General features: G+C 56.5%; 4 protein-coding genes across 4 annotated transcripts; all 4 read right to left on the bottom strand.

Moving 5' to 3' along the window:
- Nucleotides 1–248: 248 nt before the first annotated feature.
- LOC135405855 (feather beta keratin-like) lies at nt 249–584 on the bottom strand. The gene has a single exon (XM_064640439.1). It carries the CDS (start codon nt 582–584, stop codon nt 249–251), a length of 336 nt encoding a protein of 111 aa, XP_064496509.1.
- Nucleotides 585–4,597: 4,013 nt separating this feature from the next.
- LOC135414425 (feather keratin B-4-like) lies at nt 4,598–5,121 on the bottom strand. The gene has a single exon (XM_064655241.1). It carries the CDS (start codon nt 4,946–4,948, stop codon nt 4,610–4,612), a length of 339 nt encoding a protein of 112 aa, XP_064511311.1. The 5' UTR covers nt 4,949–5,121; the 3' UTR covers nt 4,598–4,609.
- A 3,595-nt stretch (nt 5,122–8,716) lies between these two features.
- Nucleotides 8,717–9,052, bottom strand: LOC135405848 (feather beta keratin-like). The gene has a single exon (XM_064640437.1). The coding sequence runs from the start codon at nt 9,050–9,052 to the stop codon at nt 8,717–8,719; it is 336 nt and encodes a 111-aa protein (XP_064496507.1).
- Nucleotides 9,053–12,200: 3,148 nt separating this feature from the next.
- Nucleotides 12,201–12,800, bottom strand: LOC135414369 (feather keratin B-4-like). The gene has a single exon (XM_064655113.1). The coding sequence runs from the start codon at nt 12,744–12,746 to the stop codon at nt 12,408–12,410; it is 339 nt and encodes a 112-aa protein (XP_064511183.1). The 5' UTR covers nt 12,747–12,800; the 3' UTR covers nt 12,201–12,407.
- Between the last annotated feature and the right edge of the window lie 1,034 nt (nt 12,801–13,834).

Here is a 13,834-nt window from a genome sequence, read left to right as displayed (position 1 = left end):
CGCCCTGCCCTTGTACTGAGCGAGGATGTGAAACCATTGTAATCAAAAAAGAGGAGACCTGAGAGACTTTGATGCAGGAGAATTTTATTGAGTCAAAGGAGTGAAGAGACAAGAGCAGGGAGTGGGATGGGCGAGGTGTGAGGTGCAAGTAGGGCGACCATCAGCCGAGGTGCTTTGCTTGCAGGAGATATTGGTGCAAGAGTGAGAAGGGCAGGTGCAGGGGGTGTCAGCTTTGTTGGCAAGAACCCTCAGCAGGTGCCGGAGCAGCCCAGGCCCCCCAGGCCAGAGCAGCCCAGGCCTCCCAGGCCGTAGCCAAAGCCACGGCCATAGCCCAGGCCGTAGCCAAAGCCGCCGGAGATGGGCTGTCCCTGGACGTTGAGCTCCGTGCCCAGGGCAGCCCCTGCGGTGGATCCGACGAAGGAGCTCTGGGGGAAGGAGGTCATGATGGGCCCTGGGAAGGTGACGCGGACGGGGGAGGGCTGGATGAGGACGGTGGAGTCCTGGCACTGCCTGACACAGGGCTCGTTGCAGCTGTTGGCCAGCGGGGTGGGTCCGCAGGGGCGGCAGAGGTCGTAGCAGGCCATGGGTGTGGTGTGGAGGGGCCCTGGGAGGGCAGGCAAGAGAAGGTGAGAGAAGGTGAGAGCAGAGAGGGGTGTGAGGCAGGTGGGGGCGGTGGGGGTGCTCGGGGCGGTGTTGCAGGAGGGCTGGTCAGTGGGGAGGCTGGTGTGGGGCTGTGGGGAGGCATGAGGGCTGCTGAGGCTGGGTCCGAGCGTGCTGGCCGAGAGGGGCCAGGGGGGCGGTGTGTCAGGAGCAGGAGGGGGTTGTGAGGGGCTGGAGGCTCACCTGGTGGTGGGCAGAGAAGGCAGGAGAAGGCTTGAGGAGAAGCGTGGCAGGGAGAGAGGCGCTGGGCCGGCTTTTATGCTGCTCCCGCAGGGGCGGCACAGCCTTGGCCCAGCCCTGTCAGCTGGCGGCAGCTTTGAGGAGTTGGTTTTTGGGAGGGTTGGATGGTTGGATGTGTGTCAGGGAGGGCTGAATAAACAACTCGAGCCACGTAGAGGTGTGATGTCATCAGTGAGGTGATTTTTTGGCCCTTGTGTGCTGTGGTTTGTGGACGTGTTGTGAATTGTGGATCCTCTTGTTCTGTGTGACTGGATGTCCATCAGTCATTGTGTTGCACCCAGGAATGCTGAGGGAGCCATTTGATGTCCTGGGGAGGCCACTCTCTATCAGCTTGCCAAGGTCATTCCTTCTGGGAGCCCTTCCTGATGGATGAAGGAGAGCTCCTGCCCTTGTCTCTGGAATGGGATCAAGCGAGAGGATCTGGAAAACCAGAGGCCGCTCAGGCTGAACTTGTTCCATTGTTGTGCTCCATTTGGATTTCTCACATTTACAGAACAATGTTCTCTTCCATTTAAACTGTATTTTGGGGCCTGATTAAGAAATCCATTAAACCAAGACCCAACTGGGCTTGATCCCTTTTTGCCCAGGCTGGTCTGGGATTTCCATTCCCTTTTTCCACATTCAAGCCATGAGGTTCCAGAACTTGTAACCTGTCAGTCTCAGCCTTGTGCTGCTGTGAGCAAAAGCCACTAATTGCTGGCAGAGACCTGGTGTGCTGCTCTCTCCTTTTGTGTCCTGGTGCAGACATTCCTTTGGGGAATCACCTCTGTGATTGCATGTCCTGCCCTTGAGGTTGTGTCCATCTGACCTTGGCAGCAGCTTTGAACTGTGAGTATTAGAGGGCAAAGTCTGGAGTTGATGGTGCGTGTCAGGGAGGGCTGAAGATGTGAGCAAAGTTTTGGAGAGGTGGGGTGTGATGAGTGAGGTGCCCCCGTGTCCCTGGTGTGCTGTGGTTTGTGGGTGCTTTGTGCTGACTGGGCCCCCTCTTGTTCTGTGTGACTGGATGTCCATCAGTCATTGTGTCGCACCCAGGAATACTGAGGGAGCCATTTGATATCCTGGGGAGGTCACTCTCCATCAACTTGGAAAGGTCATAGTCCTTTGGAGCAATTCTTGAGGGATGAAAGAGAGCTCATCCCCTGGAATCGTGACTGAGATCAAAGGAGAGGATCTGGGAAACCTTGAGGCAGCTCAGGCTGAATTCAGGCTGGTTCGGTTCCATTCCTATGGTCCACTTGGATTTCTGAAATTTTCATGACAAGGTACTTGGTCATTTAAATTTCATTTCTTGAGCTCCTGAAGAAATACAATAAACAAAGACTCAATGGGGCTTCATACCTTTTTTTCCCAGGCTGGTCTGTGATGCCAGTTCCCTTCTTCCACATTCAAGCCATGAGGTTTCCTAACTTTGAACCTGTAAGTTGTAACATCCTGTACCTGAGAATAAAAAATTATAATTCCTAGTGATTGTTCAGTGGGCTCCTCTCTCCTCTTGTGTCATGGTGCGGACATTGCTTTGTGGAATTCTGTGATTCCATGTCCTGCCCTTGGGACCGTGTCCATCTGACCTTGGCAGCAGGTTTGAACTGTGAGTATTAGAGGGCAAAGTCTGGAGTTGATGGTGCCTGTCAGGGAGGGCTGAAGATGTGAGCAAAGCTTTGGAGAGGTGGGGTGTGATGAGTGAGGTGCCCCCATGTCCCTGGTGTGCTGTGGTTTGGGGGTGTGTTGTGAGGAGGGGCCCCAAAGCATCCCATCCCTGTCAGGCTGCTCTGGACGTTTTTAGCTGGACCAGACATGAGGAGCTGGCCCTTCCACGGCATTCGTTCCCTCCCCTCCTTGGTTCCATCTCTCCCAGCCTGTCTCTAGCTCTGGCCTTTCCCACTGGGATTGGGAAAGCAATCCCTGTGATTCCGGGAGACCTCCCATGCTGCCCAAAGTCTCGTATTGGTTCATCCGTAGCGCTGGTGCCACTGTGGGGTCCAGTGCTGGGCTGTGCTGGGACACGTGGGAAGGGAAGGTAGTGAAGGATGAGGAGAAGACAAGTAAGGAGCAGAGGCAGGAACTGGCGATGTTTAATTTTCTGAAAGAGAGGGGTGACCTGGTTGCTCTCTGGAGTTCCCTGAATGGGGCTCAGAACAAGGAGAGTGTCACTGTTGTCTCCCTGCTCCCAAGCCATGGGAGGAGACGAAAAGGCTCAACTTGCCCCAGGGAAGGTTGAGTTGCCTATTGAGTTCCTGGGAAGGGTTGTCAATTGTTGACACAGGCTGCCCAGGACAGTGGTGGAGTCCCCATCCCTGGAGGGATGTAAAAGCCGTGTAGATGTGGCACTTGGGGACATGGGTGAAGTGGTGGCTTTGGCCGTGCTGGGGGAATGGTTGGACTTGGAGATCTTTTGCATTTAGATTTTAGAATCATAGAATATTGTGAGTTGGAAGGGACCCATGAGGATGATGGAGTGCAATTCCCAGCCCTGCACAGGACACCTCAAGAATCCCACCATGTCTCTGAGAGCATTTTCCAAAGACTTCTTGATCTCAGCCAGGCTTGGTGCTGTGCCCACTGCCCTGAGGAGCGTGTCCTAGTGCTCAAGCAGCCTCTGGGTGAAAACCTTTTTGCTGATGTCCAACCTAACCCTGCCCTGACTCAGCTGCAGCTGTTTCCTGGAGTGCTGTCCCTGGTCAGGAGAGTGAAGAGATCGGTCCCTGCCCCTCCACTGCCCCTCCAGAGTGAAACCAGAGGGAATTCCTCTGGGAAGGAGGGTAGGGATTTCCAGTGTGAGTGTGGCCACAGTATGGATGAAGTGGTTGGGTCTCTGTCCTGGGAGATCTAAAACTGCACTGACTAAAGTCCTGGGAGTCCTGCTCTGTGTGACCCTGCTTGAGCAGGGGGTTTAAGCACTTGCTATGGAGAGTTCCTGCCAACCAGGAGGTTTGCTGGGAGGGCTGAAGAGTCCTGCTGGGAAAGAGAGTTTGTGCAGTGTGTGCTGGACCACAGTGCCTTTGGTGTGGTGTGCACAGGTAAGAGCAGTGTTGTGTGGAAGCCTTTGGTGTAGCAGGTGATGGGTTTGTCCCATGTTCTGGAAGGGCCCCCACCCTGTGCCAGTCTGTGTGTTACTGCTGGTGGCACATTTGTTTAAATGGGTCCTGTGGCCCTGTTCCACCTTGCCCAGGACCAGCTCCTCCCTGGCTTTGTGTCAAGTGATGCTGTGAGACCACTGGAAGAACAAATGAAGAGGAGTCATGAGAGGCTGTGATGCAGGAGAACTTTATTGAGACTAAAGAGTAAAAAGAAAGGAGCGGCCAGAGGAAGGGATCTGGTCTGAGGTGCAAGTAGGGCAACCATCAGCTGAGGTCCCTCCCTTGCAGGAGATTTTACAGAGTCCCCAGGTCTTGCTGCTCCCCTTGTTGGAAGCAGCCCAGCAGAGGTACCTGATGGTGTGTGGCTTGTGAGAAGCTGTTTGCAGCAGAGGGGACTGGCCAGAGCCGAAGGGGCGCTGGAGAGAAGGAAGGGAGAGAAGAGGAGGAGGGTGCTGGGCCATGTTTGCAGGCAGCGCAGGCTGGCCCCTTGGCTGCTTCCTTGCTTGGAGCCCTGAGAGCAGGAACTGGAAGTGCTGAGCCCATTGGAGAGCCTGGGCACGAAGATGGATCCCTGTTACTTGTGCTGACTTGCAGGTCATGGGTAGTTGGTATTGGGGCAGTTGTTTGGGGCCTCAGCAGATGCCAGAGCAGCCCCTGTTGGCGTAGCAGCCCAGGCCTCCCAGGCCGTAGCCAAAGCCACGGCCATAGCCCAGGCCGTAGCCTCCGGCCCCAAAGCCGCCGGAGATGGGCTGTCCCTGGACGTTGAGCTCCGTGCCCAGGGCAGCCCCTGCGGTGGATCCGACGGCGGAGCTCTGGGGGAAGGAGGTCATGATGGGCCCTGGGAAGGTGACGCGGACGGGGGAGGGCTGGATGAGGATGGTGGAGTCCTGGCACTGCCTGACACAGGGCTCATTGCAGCTGTTGGCCAGCGGGGTGGGTCCGCAGGGGCGGCAGAGGTCGTAGCAGGCCATGGGTGTGGTGTGGAGGGGCCCTGGGAGGGCAGGCAAGAGAAGGTGAGAGAAGGTGAGAGCAGAGAGGGGTGTGAGGCAGGTGGGGGCGGTGGGGGTGCTCGGGGCGGTGTTGCAGGAGGGCTGGTCAGTGGGGAGGCTGGTGTGGGGCTGTGGGGAGGCGTGAGGGCTGCTGAGGCTGGATCCGAGCGTGCTGGCCGAGAGGGGCCAGGGGGGCGGTGTGGCAGGAGCAGGAGGGGGTTGTGAGGGGCTGGAGGCTCACCTGGTTGTTGGCAGAGAAGGCAGGAGAAGGCTTGAGGAGAAGCGTGGCAGGGAGAGAGGCGCTGGGCCGGTTTTTATGCTGCTCCCGCAGGGGCGGCACAGCCTTGGCCCAGCCCTGTCAGCTGGCGGCAGCTTTGAGGAGTTGGGATTTGGGAGGGTTGGATTGTTGGATGTGTGTCAGGGAGGGCTGAATAAACAACCAGAGCCCAGGAGAGGTGTGATGTCATTAGTACGGTGATTTTCTGGCCCTCGTGTGCTGTGGTTTGTGGGTGCTTTGTGCTGACTGGTCCACCTCTTCTGTGTGACTGGATGTCCCTCAGTCATTGTGTTGCACCCAGGAATGCTGAGCGAGCCATTTGATGTCCTAGGGAGGTCACTCTCCATCAACTTGGAAAGGTCATAGTCCTTTGGAGCACTTCTTGAGGGATGAAAGAGAGCTCATCCCCTGGAATCGTGATTGAGATCAAGAGAGAGGACCTGGAAAACTTGAGGTTGTTCAGGCTGAATTCAGGCTGGTCCGGTTCCATTCCTATGGTCCATTTGGATTTCTGAAATTTTCATCACAAGCTATTTGGTCATTTAAACTTTATTTCTTGGCCTCCTGAAGAAATGCAATAAACAAAGACCCAATGGGGTTTGATCCCTTTTTGCCCTGGTTGGTCGGTGACGCCAATTCCCTTCTTCTGCATTCAAGCCATGAGATTTCACAATCTATAAATCCTAAGTTGTATTATCCTGTACCTGAGAGCAAAAACTATAATTACCAGGGGATAGTCAGTGGGTTCCTCTCTCCTCTGCTGTCATTTTACTGATGTTCCTTTGTGGAATTCTGTCATTCCATGTCCTGCTCTTGAGGCTGCGTCCATTTGACCTTGGCGGCAGCTTTGATGAGTTGGTTGTTGGGAGGATTTACATGAAATATGGGGGTCAGGGCATTTGTCTGATGTGACCAAAGCACTGGAGAGGTGCAGTGTCATCAGTAAGGTCACCTTGTGTCGCTCGGGGGCTGTGGTTTGTGGGTGAGTTGTTTAGAGGGGCCCCATTCCCCCTCAGCCCTGTCGGGCTGGTCTGGGCTGTGCAGCCGTGCCGGGTGTGAGGGGCTGCCCCTTCAATCCCATTCCTTCCTTCCAGCCTCACTGCCAGCTCACTGAGCCTGTCTTTGAGCCTGGCCTTTGTCACTGGCTGTGCTCTGCTGTCAGCAAGTTGACCCTTTGGGGTCACAGGGCTTGTGCTCTGGTTGAAGACGAGCGTCCAAAGAAGAGTTTGTGCCAGGCATGAGGGGCTTCTCCTTCCATTTTGTTGGATTCCCCTCCAGCTTTCTCCCAGCTCACACAGCCTGGTTTTAGGCTCAGCCTTGCCCACTGGGTGTGCTTTCTGGGGGCCTGGTTGTCTCTACTGCTGCTAAGGTTGGATCTGAGTGGATCAGGTTCAGCTGACAAGGTTTTGGTCTCAAGAGTTCTGCAGGTGTGGCTTCTGGGAGAAGGTTCCAGAAGCTTCCCTGGTGTCTGACACAGCAAGTTCCCACTGGCTCCATGTTGGATCAGCTGCTGGGCAAAGCAGAGGCAATCGTGGATGATGCAGCCATTCTGTGATCACAGCCTGTTCTGGAAGGGGCACAATTAGTGCTCAAGAGGAGCTGGAAGAGAGGAGAGAAAACATGGGAGAGGAAGAAGTGTGGGGTGATGAAGGGCAGTGCTGAGGGAGGGGAGGAGGTGGCCCAGGGGCTGTAGCAGAATGTGCTGTGCAGCCCGTGGAGCAGAGCATGGTGGGTGAGGCTGTCCCCCCGCAGCCCCTGGAGGTGCAGGGTGGAGCAGAGATGCAGCTGCAGCCCCAGGAGGAGCTGCCAGCAGAGCCAGGGAGTGCCCAAAGAGGCTGTGAGGCCGTGGGGAGGGCGAGCTGGAGCAGGCTCCTGGCAGGACCTGTGGCCCCCTGGAGAGAGGAGCCCGCCATGGAGGAGGTTTGTTGGCAGAGCTTGGGAGCCCCTCCAGAGCCACGTTGGAGCAGCGTGTTCCTGAAGGCCTGAGCCCGTGGGAGGGAGCCAGGCTGGAGCTGTTTGTATGGAAATGCAGCCCATGGGAAGGCCCCCGTTGGAGACTGTGTGTGTGGGATGGAGCCCACGCTGGAGCAGGGGCAGAGTGTGATGTGGAAGGAAGAGCAAAACCAACATGGGATGAACTGACCCCAAACCACCTTGTCCATTGCCCTGAACCACTTGGGGAGAGGGGGCAGAGAACTGGGGAGTGAAGTTGAGCCTGGCTGAAGGGAGGGGTGAAGGGAAGGTATTTAAGGTTTGGTTTTCTGTCCCATTATCTTACTCGAAGGTTTGATTTTTAAGGAATGAAATGAATTTCTCTGGGTGGAGTCTGTTTTGCCCACAATGGTGATTGGTGACTGAACTCCCTGTCCTTAACTCCACTCAGGAGCCTTTCTCCATCTTCTTCTCCTCTGTTTTGTCCACTGGTGGGAAGGGACTGAGAGAGGGGCTTGGTGGGCACTTGGTGTCCTGCAAAGATCAACCCCAACCCTGCAGAGCCCCAAATTGTCAGCAGAGCAGGGTCCCAGGCTTGTCCCTGCCCCTGGTTCCAAGGTCTCCAGGCTGTGCCTGAGGAATGCCCAGTGACGGTGACCTCCCAAAGGGCACTTGCTGTGGGACGTGAGAGCAGAGGGATGGGGGCTTGGGGTCACGTGCACAGGTGATGCAGGGCCCCTGGAGAGGGAGGCTGGTGGTGCAGAGACCCCCGGAATGGATCCCAGTGGGGCCCTGCAGTGAGCAGGGGATGGTGGCCTGGGCATCTCCACCAGGGATCAGCTGAAGACCCACAAGAAGGTGAGATCCTGGCCCGGGGACTGCCAGGCAGGAGGAATGGGGAGCGGGCAGCCAGAGGGACAGTGCAACAAGGATCCAGAGCTGGGTGAGCTGAGGACCCTGTGGAAGGGTGGGTGGTGAGCTGGACAGCCTGCATGGGTTCCCCAAGGTCCTTGGAGCACGAGGGGAAAAGGACATGGGGCCTTGTGTGGGTGGTCCTGGGATGTGTCTGTGAGGGGAGATGGTGTAAGAGGGACTGGAGGTGTTTGGGGTGGGAGCAAAGGGTTGGGGTGTCCCACGGAGCGTTGTCATGTCAAAGCCTGAGTGTGATGAGTGATGGGCTGGTGTAACTTTGTGACAGACCCTCAGGAGCCAGTCAGTGCTGCTGGTGGTGGTGGTGAGATATTTCCTAGGATGGGTCTTGTGCCCCTTTTCCACCCACCGAGCTGGCCTGTGGAGCTGGCTGTGTAGGGGGTAAAGTTGGAAAATCCCTGGAAGAATTAAGGAGGCAGAGGCATCTCAGGCTTTGATGCAGGAGAAGTTTATTAAGATCAGAGATTGAAAAGACGAGAAATAAATAGGAGGGATGGGGTGTGAGGCGCAAGTAGGGCGACCATCAGCCAAGGTGCTTTGCTTGCAGGAGATATTGGTGCAAGAGTGAGAAGGGCAGGTGCAGGGGGTGTCAGCTGTGATGGCAAAGACCCTCAGCAGGTGCCGGAGCAGCCCAGGCCTGCCAGGCCAGAGCAGCCCAGGCCTCCCAGGCCGTAGCCAAAGCCACGGCCATAGCCCAGGCCGTAGCCAAAGCCGCCGGAGATGGGCTGTCCCTGGACGTTGAGCTCCGTGCCCAGGGCAGCCCCTGCGGTGGATCCAACGAAGGTACTCTGGGGGAAGGAGGTCATGATGGGTCCTGGGAAGGTGACGCGGACGGGGGAGGGCTGGATGAGGACGGTGGAGTCCTGGCACTGCCTGACACAGGGCTCGTTGCAGCTGTTGGCCAGCGGGGTGGGTCCGCAGGGGCGGCAGAGGTCGTAGCAGGCCATGGGTGTGGTGTGGAGGGGCCCTGGGAGGGCAGGCAAGAGAAGGTGAGAGAAGGTGAGAGCAGAGAGGGGTGTGAGGCAGGTGGGGGCGGTGGGGGTGCTCGGGGCGGTGTTGCAGGAGGGCTGGTCAGTGGGGAGGCTGGTGTGGGGCTGTGGGGAGGCGTGAGGGCTGCTGAGGCTGGGTCCGAGCGTGCTGGCAGAGAGGGGCCAGGGGGGCGGTGTGGCAGGAGCAGGAGGGGGTTGTGGGGGCTGGAGGCTCACCTGGTGGTGGGCAGAGAAGGCAGGAGAAGGCTTGAGGAGAAGCGTGGCAGGGAGAGAGGCGCTGGGCCGGCTTTTATGCTGCTCCCGCAGGGGCGGCACAGCCTTGGCCCAGCCCTGTCAGCTGGCGGCAGCTTTGAGGAGTTGGGATTTGGGAGGGTTGGATCCTTGGATGTGTGTCACGGAGGGCTGAATAAACATCCCGAGCCCAGGAGAGGTGTGATGTCATCAGTGAGGTGATTTTGTGGTTCTCATGTGCTGTGGTTTGTGGGTGCTTTGTGCTGACTGGGCCCCCTCTTGTTCTGTGTGACTGGATGTCCATCAGTCATTGTGTTGCACCCAGGAATGCTGAGGGAGACATTTGATGTCCTGGGGAGGTCACTCTCCATCAACTTGGAAAGATCATAGTCCTTTGCAGCAATTCTTAAGGGATGAAAGAGAGCCCATCCCCTGGAATCGTGATTGAGATCAAGAGAGAGGATCTGGAAACCTTGAGGCGGCTCAGGCTGATTTCAGGCTGGTCCGGTTCCATTCCTATGGTCCATTTGGATTTCTGAAATTTTCATCACAAGGTACTTGGTCATTTAAACTTTGTTTCTTGAGCTCCTGAAGAAATACAATAAACAAAGACCCAATGGGGCTCCATCCCTTTTTGCCCTGGCTGCTCTGTGATGCCAATTCTTTTCTTCTGCATTCAAGCCACGAGGTTTCCTAACTTTGAACCTGTAAGTTGTAACATCCTGGGGATGAATAAAAAATTAGAATTCCTAGTGATTGTTCAGTGGGCTCCTCTCTCCTCTTGTGTCATGGTGCAGACATTGCTTTGTGGAATTCTGTGAGTCCCTGCCCTGCCCTTGAGGCCGTGTCCATCTGACCTTGGCAGCAGGTTTGAACTGTGAGTATTAGAGGGCAAAGTCTGGAGTTGATGGTGCATGTCAGGGAGGGCTGAAGGTGTGTGCAAAGCTTTGGAGAGGTGGGGTGTGATGAGTGAGGTGCCCCCGTGTCCCTGGTGTGCTGTGGTTTGGGGGTGTGTTGTGAGGAGGGGCCCCAAAGCATCCCAGCCCTGTCAGGCTGCTCTGGACCTTTTTAGCTGGGCCAGACATGAGGAGCTGCCCCTTCCATGGCATTCATTCCCTCCCCTCCTTGGTTCCATCTCTCCCAGCCTGTCTCTAGCTCTGGCCTTTCCCACTGGGATTGGGAAAGCAATCCCTGTGATTTCGGGACGCTTCCCGTGCTGCCCAAAGTCTTGTGTTTGTTCATCCATAGCACTGGTCTGAGCTGGGCCCAGCAAGTTGGCACTGTAGGGTGCCAGTGCTGGGCTGTGCTGGGATACAGGAGAAGGGAAAGTAGTGAAGGATGAGGAGAAGACAAGTGAGGAGCAGAGGCAGGAACTGACGATGTTTAATTTTCTGAAAGAGAGGGGTGACCTGGTTGCTCTCTGGAGTTCCCTGAATAGGGCTCAGAACAAGGAGAGTGTCAGTGTTGTCTCCCTGCTCCCAAGCCATGGGAGGAGAGGAAAAGGCTCAACTTGCCCCAGGGAAGGTTGAGTTGCCTATTGAGTTCCTGGGAAGGGTTGTCAATTGTTGACACAGGCTGTCCAGGGCAGTGGTGGAGTCCCCATCCCTGGAGGGATGTAAAAGCTGTGTAGATGTGGCCCTTGGGGACATGGGTGAAGTGGTGGCTTTGGCCGTGCTGGGGGAATGGTTGGACTTGGAGATCTTTTGCATTTAGATTTTAGAATCATAGAATATTGTGAGTTGGAAGGGACCCATGAGGATGATGGAGTGCAATTCCCAGCCCTGCACAGGACACCTCAAGAATCCCACCATGTCTCTGAGAGCATTTTCCAAAGACTTCTTGATCTCAGCCAGGCTTGGTGCTGTGCCCACTGCCCTGAGGAGCGTGTCCCAGTGCTCAAGCAGCCTCTGGGTGAAAACCTTTTTGCTGATGTCCAACCTAACCCTGCCCTGACTCAACTGCAGCCGTTTCCTGGAGTGCTGTCCCTGGTCAGGAGAGTGAAGAGATCGGTCCCTGCCCCTCCACTGCCCCTCCAGAGCTGGATGAGCACAGATCTTGTCAGGGATGCCCTTGGGCAGGAGGGCAGACCTTGGGCACAGGGGAAACAGATGAGATTCCACTGACAAGGAAGACAAGGATTTTCCAGTGTGAGGGTGGTCACAGAGTGGAAGAGGTGGTGGGGTCTCTGTCCTGGCAGATCTAAAACTGTACTGACCAAAGTCCAGGAAGTGCTGCTCTGTCTGTCTCTGCTTGAGCAGGGGGGTTGAAGCACGTGCAGTGCAGAGTTCCTTCCAAACAGGAGGTTTGCTGGGAGGGCTGAAAAGTCCTGCTGGGGAAGAGAGTTTGTGCAGTGTGTGCTGGACCACAGTGCCTTTGGTGTGGTGTGCACAACTAAGATAGTTGTTGTGTGAAAGCCTTTGGTGTAGCAGGTGATGGGATTGTCCCATGTTCTGGAAGGGCCCCCACCCTGTTCCAGTCTGTGTGTTAGTGCTGGTGGCACATTTGTTTAAATGGGTCCTGTGGCCCTTTTCCACCTTGCCCAGGGCCTGTTGATTCCTGGCTTTTTGTCAAGTGATGCTGGGAGACCACTGGAAGAACAAATGAAGAGGAGTCATGAGAGGCTGTGATGCAGGAGAACTTTATTGAGACTAAAGAGTAAAAAGAAAGGAGCAGCCAGGGGAAGGGATCCGGTCTGAGGTGCAAGCAGGGTGACCATCAGCTGAGGTCCCTCCCTTGCAGGAGATTTTGCAGAGTCCCCAGGTCTTGCTGCTCCCCTTGTTGGAAGCAGCCCAGCAGAGGTACCTGATGGTGTGTGGCTTGTGAGAAGGTGTTTACAGCAGAGGGGACTGGCCAGACCGAAGGGGCGCTGGAGAGAATGAAGGGGGAGAAGAGGAGGAGGGAGCTGGGCCATGTTTGCAGGCAGTGCGGGCTGGCCCCTTGGCTGCTTCCTTGCTTGGAGCCCTGAGAGCAGGAGCTGGAAGTGCTGAGCCCATTGGGCAGCCTTGGTGTGGAGATGAATCCCTATTCCATGTGGTGACTTGCAGGTCCTGGATGGTTGGTGTTGGGGCAGTTGTTTGGGACCTCAGCAGATGCCGTAGGATCCCCTGTTGGCGTAGCAGCCCAGGCCTCCCAGGCCGTAGCCAAAGCCACGGCCATAGCCCAGGCCGTAGCCTCCGGCCCCAAAGCCGCCGGAGATGGGCTGTCCCTGGACGTTGAGCTCCGTGCCCAGGGCAGCCCCTGCGGTGGATCCGACGGCGGAGCTCTGGGGGAAGGAGGTCATGATGGGCCCTGGGAAGGTGACGCGGACGGGGGAGGGCTGGATGAGGATGGTGGAGTCCTGGCACTGCCTGACACAGGGCTCGTTGCAGCTGTTGGCCAGCGGGGTGGGTCCGCAGGGGCGGCAGAGGTCGTAGCAGGCCATGGGTGTGGTGTGGAGGGGCCCTGGGAGGGCAGGCAAGAGAAGGTGAGAGAAGGTGAGAGCAGAGAGGGTGTAAGGCAGATGGGGGTGGTGGGGGTGCTCGGGGCGGTGTTGCAGGAGGGCTGGTCAGTGGGGAGGCTGGTGTGGGGCTGTGGGGAGGCGTGAGGGCTGCTGAGGCTGGGTCCGAGCGTGCTGGCCGAGAGGGGCCAGGGGGGCGGTGTGGCAGGAGCAGGAGGGGGTTGTGAGGGGCTGGAGGCTCACCTGGTTGTGGGCAGAGAAGGCAGGAGAAGGCTTGAGGAGAAGCGTGGCAGGGAGAGAGGCGCTGGGCCGGCTTTTATGCTGCTCCCGCAGGGGCGGCACAGCCTTGGCCCAGGCCTGTCAGCTGGCGGCAGCTTTGAGGAGTTGGGATTTGGGAGGGTTGGATTGTTGGATGTGTGTCAGGGAGGACTGAAAAAACAACTAGAGCCCAGGAGAGGTGTGATGTCATCAGTGAGGTGATTTTGTGGCCCTCGTGTGCTGTGGTTTGTGGGTACTTTGTGCTGACTGGGCCCCCTCTTCTGTATGACTGGATGTCCATCAGTCATTGTGTTGCACCCAGGAATGCTGAGGGAGCCATTTGATGTCCTGGGGAGGCCACTCTCTGTCAACTTGCCAAGGTCATTCCTTCTGGGAGCCCTTCCTGATTGATGAAGGAGAGCTCCTGCCCTTGTCTCTTGAATGGGATCAAGAGAGAGGATCTGGAAAACCAGAGGCCACTCAGGTTGAACTTGTTCCATTGTTGTGCTCCATTTGGATTTCTCAAATTTAGAGAACCATGTTCTCTTTCATTTAAACTGTATTTTGGGGCCTGATTAAGAAATCCAATAAAGAAAGACCCAACTGGGCTTGATCCCTTTTTGCCCAGGCTGGTCTGGGATTTCTGTTCCCTTTTTTCACATTGAAGCCATGTGGTTCCAGAACTTGTAACCTGTCAGTCTCAGCCTTTTGTTGCTGTCAGCAAAAGCCACTAATTGCTGGCAGAGAGCTGGTGTGCTGCTCTCTCCTTTTGTGTCCTGGTGCAGACATTCCTTTGGGGAATCACCTCTGTGATT

This window comes from Pseudopipra pipra, chromosome 1, assembly GCF_036250125.1.
Source record: "Pseudopipra pipra isolate bDixPip1 chromosome 1, bDixPip1.hap1, whole genome shotgun sequence".
NCBI lineage: Eukaryota > Metazoa > Chordata > Aves > Passeriformes > Pipridae > Pseudopipra > Pseudopipra pipra.
The sequence above is the reverse complement of the archived record's forward strand: the minus strand, read 5'-3'. Positions and strand labels throughout refer to the sequence as shown.

Excerpts from the sequence above, each read along its gene's own strand:
- LOC135405848 (XM_064640437.1), bottom strand. The coding sequence starts at position 9,052 with ATGGCCTGCTACGACCTCTGCCGCCCCTGCGGACCCACCCCGCTGGCC.
- LOC135414369 (XM_064655113.1), bottom strand. The coding sequence starts at position 12,746 with ATGGCCTGCTACGACCTCTGCCGCCCCTGCGGACCCACCCCGCTGGCC.
- LOC135414425 (XM_064655241.1), bottom strand. The coding sequence starts at position 4,948 with ATGGCCTGCTACGACCTCTGCCGCCCCTGCGGACCCACCCCGCTGGCC.
- LOC135405855 (XM_064640439.1), bottom strand. The coding sequence starts at position 584 with ATGGCCTGCTACGACCTCTGCCGCCCCTGCGGACCCACCCCGCTGGCC.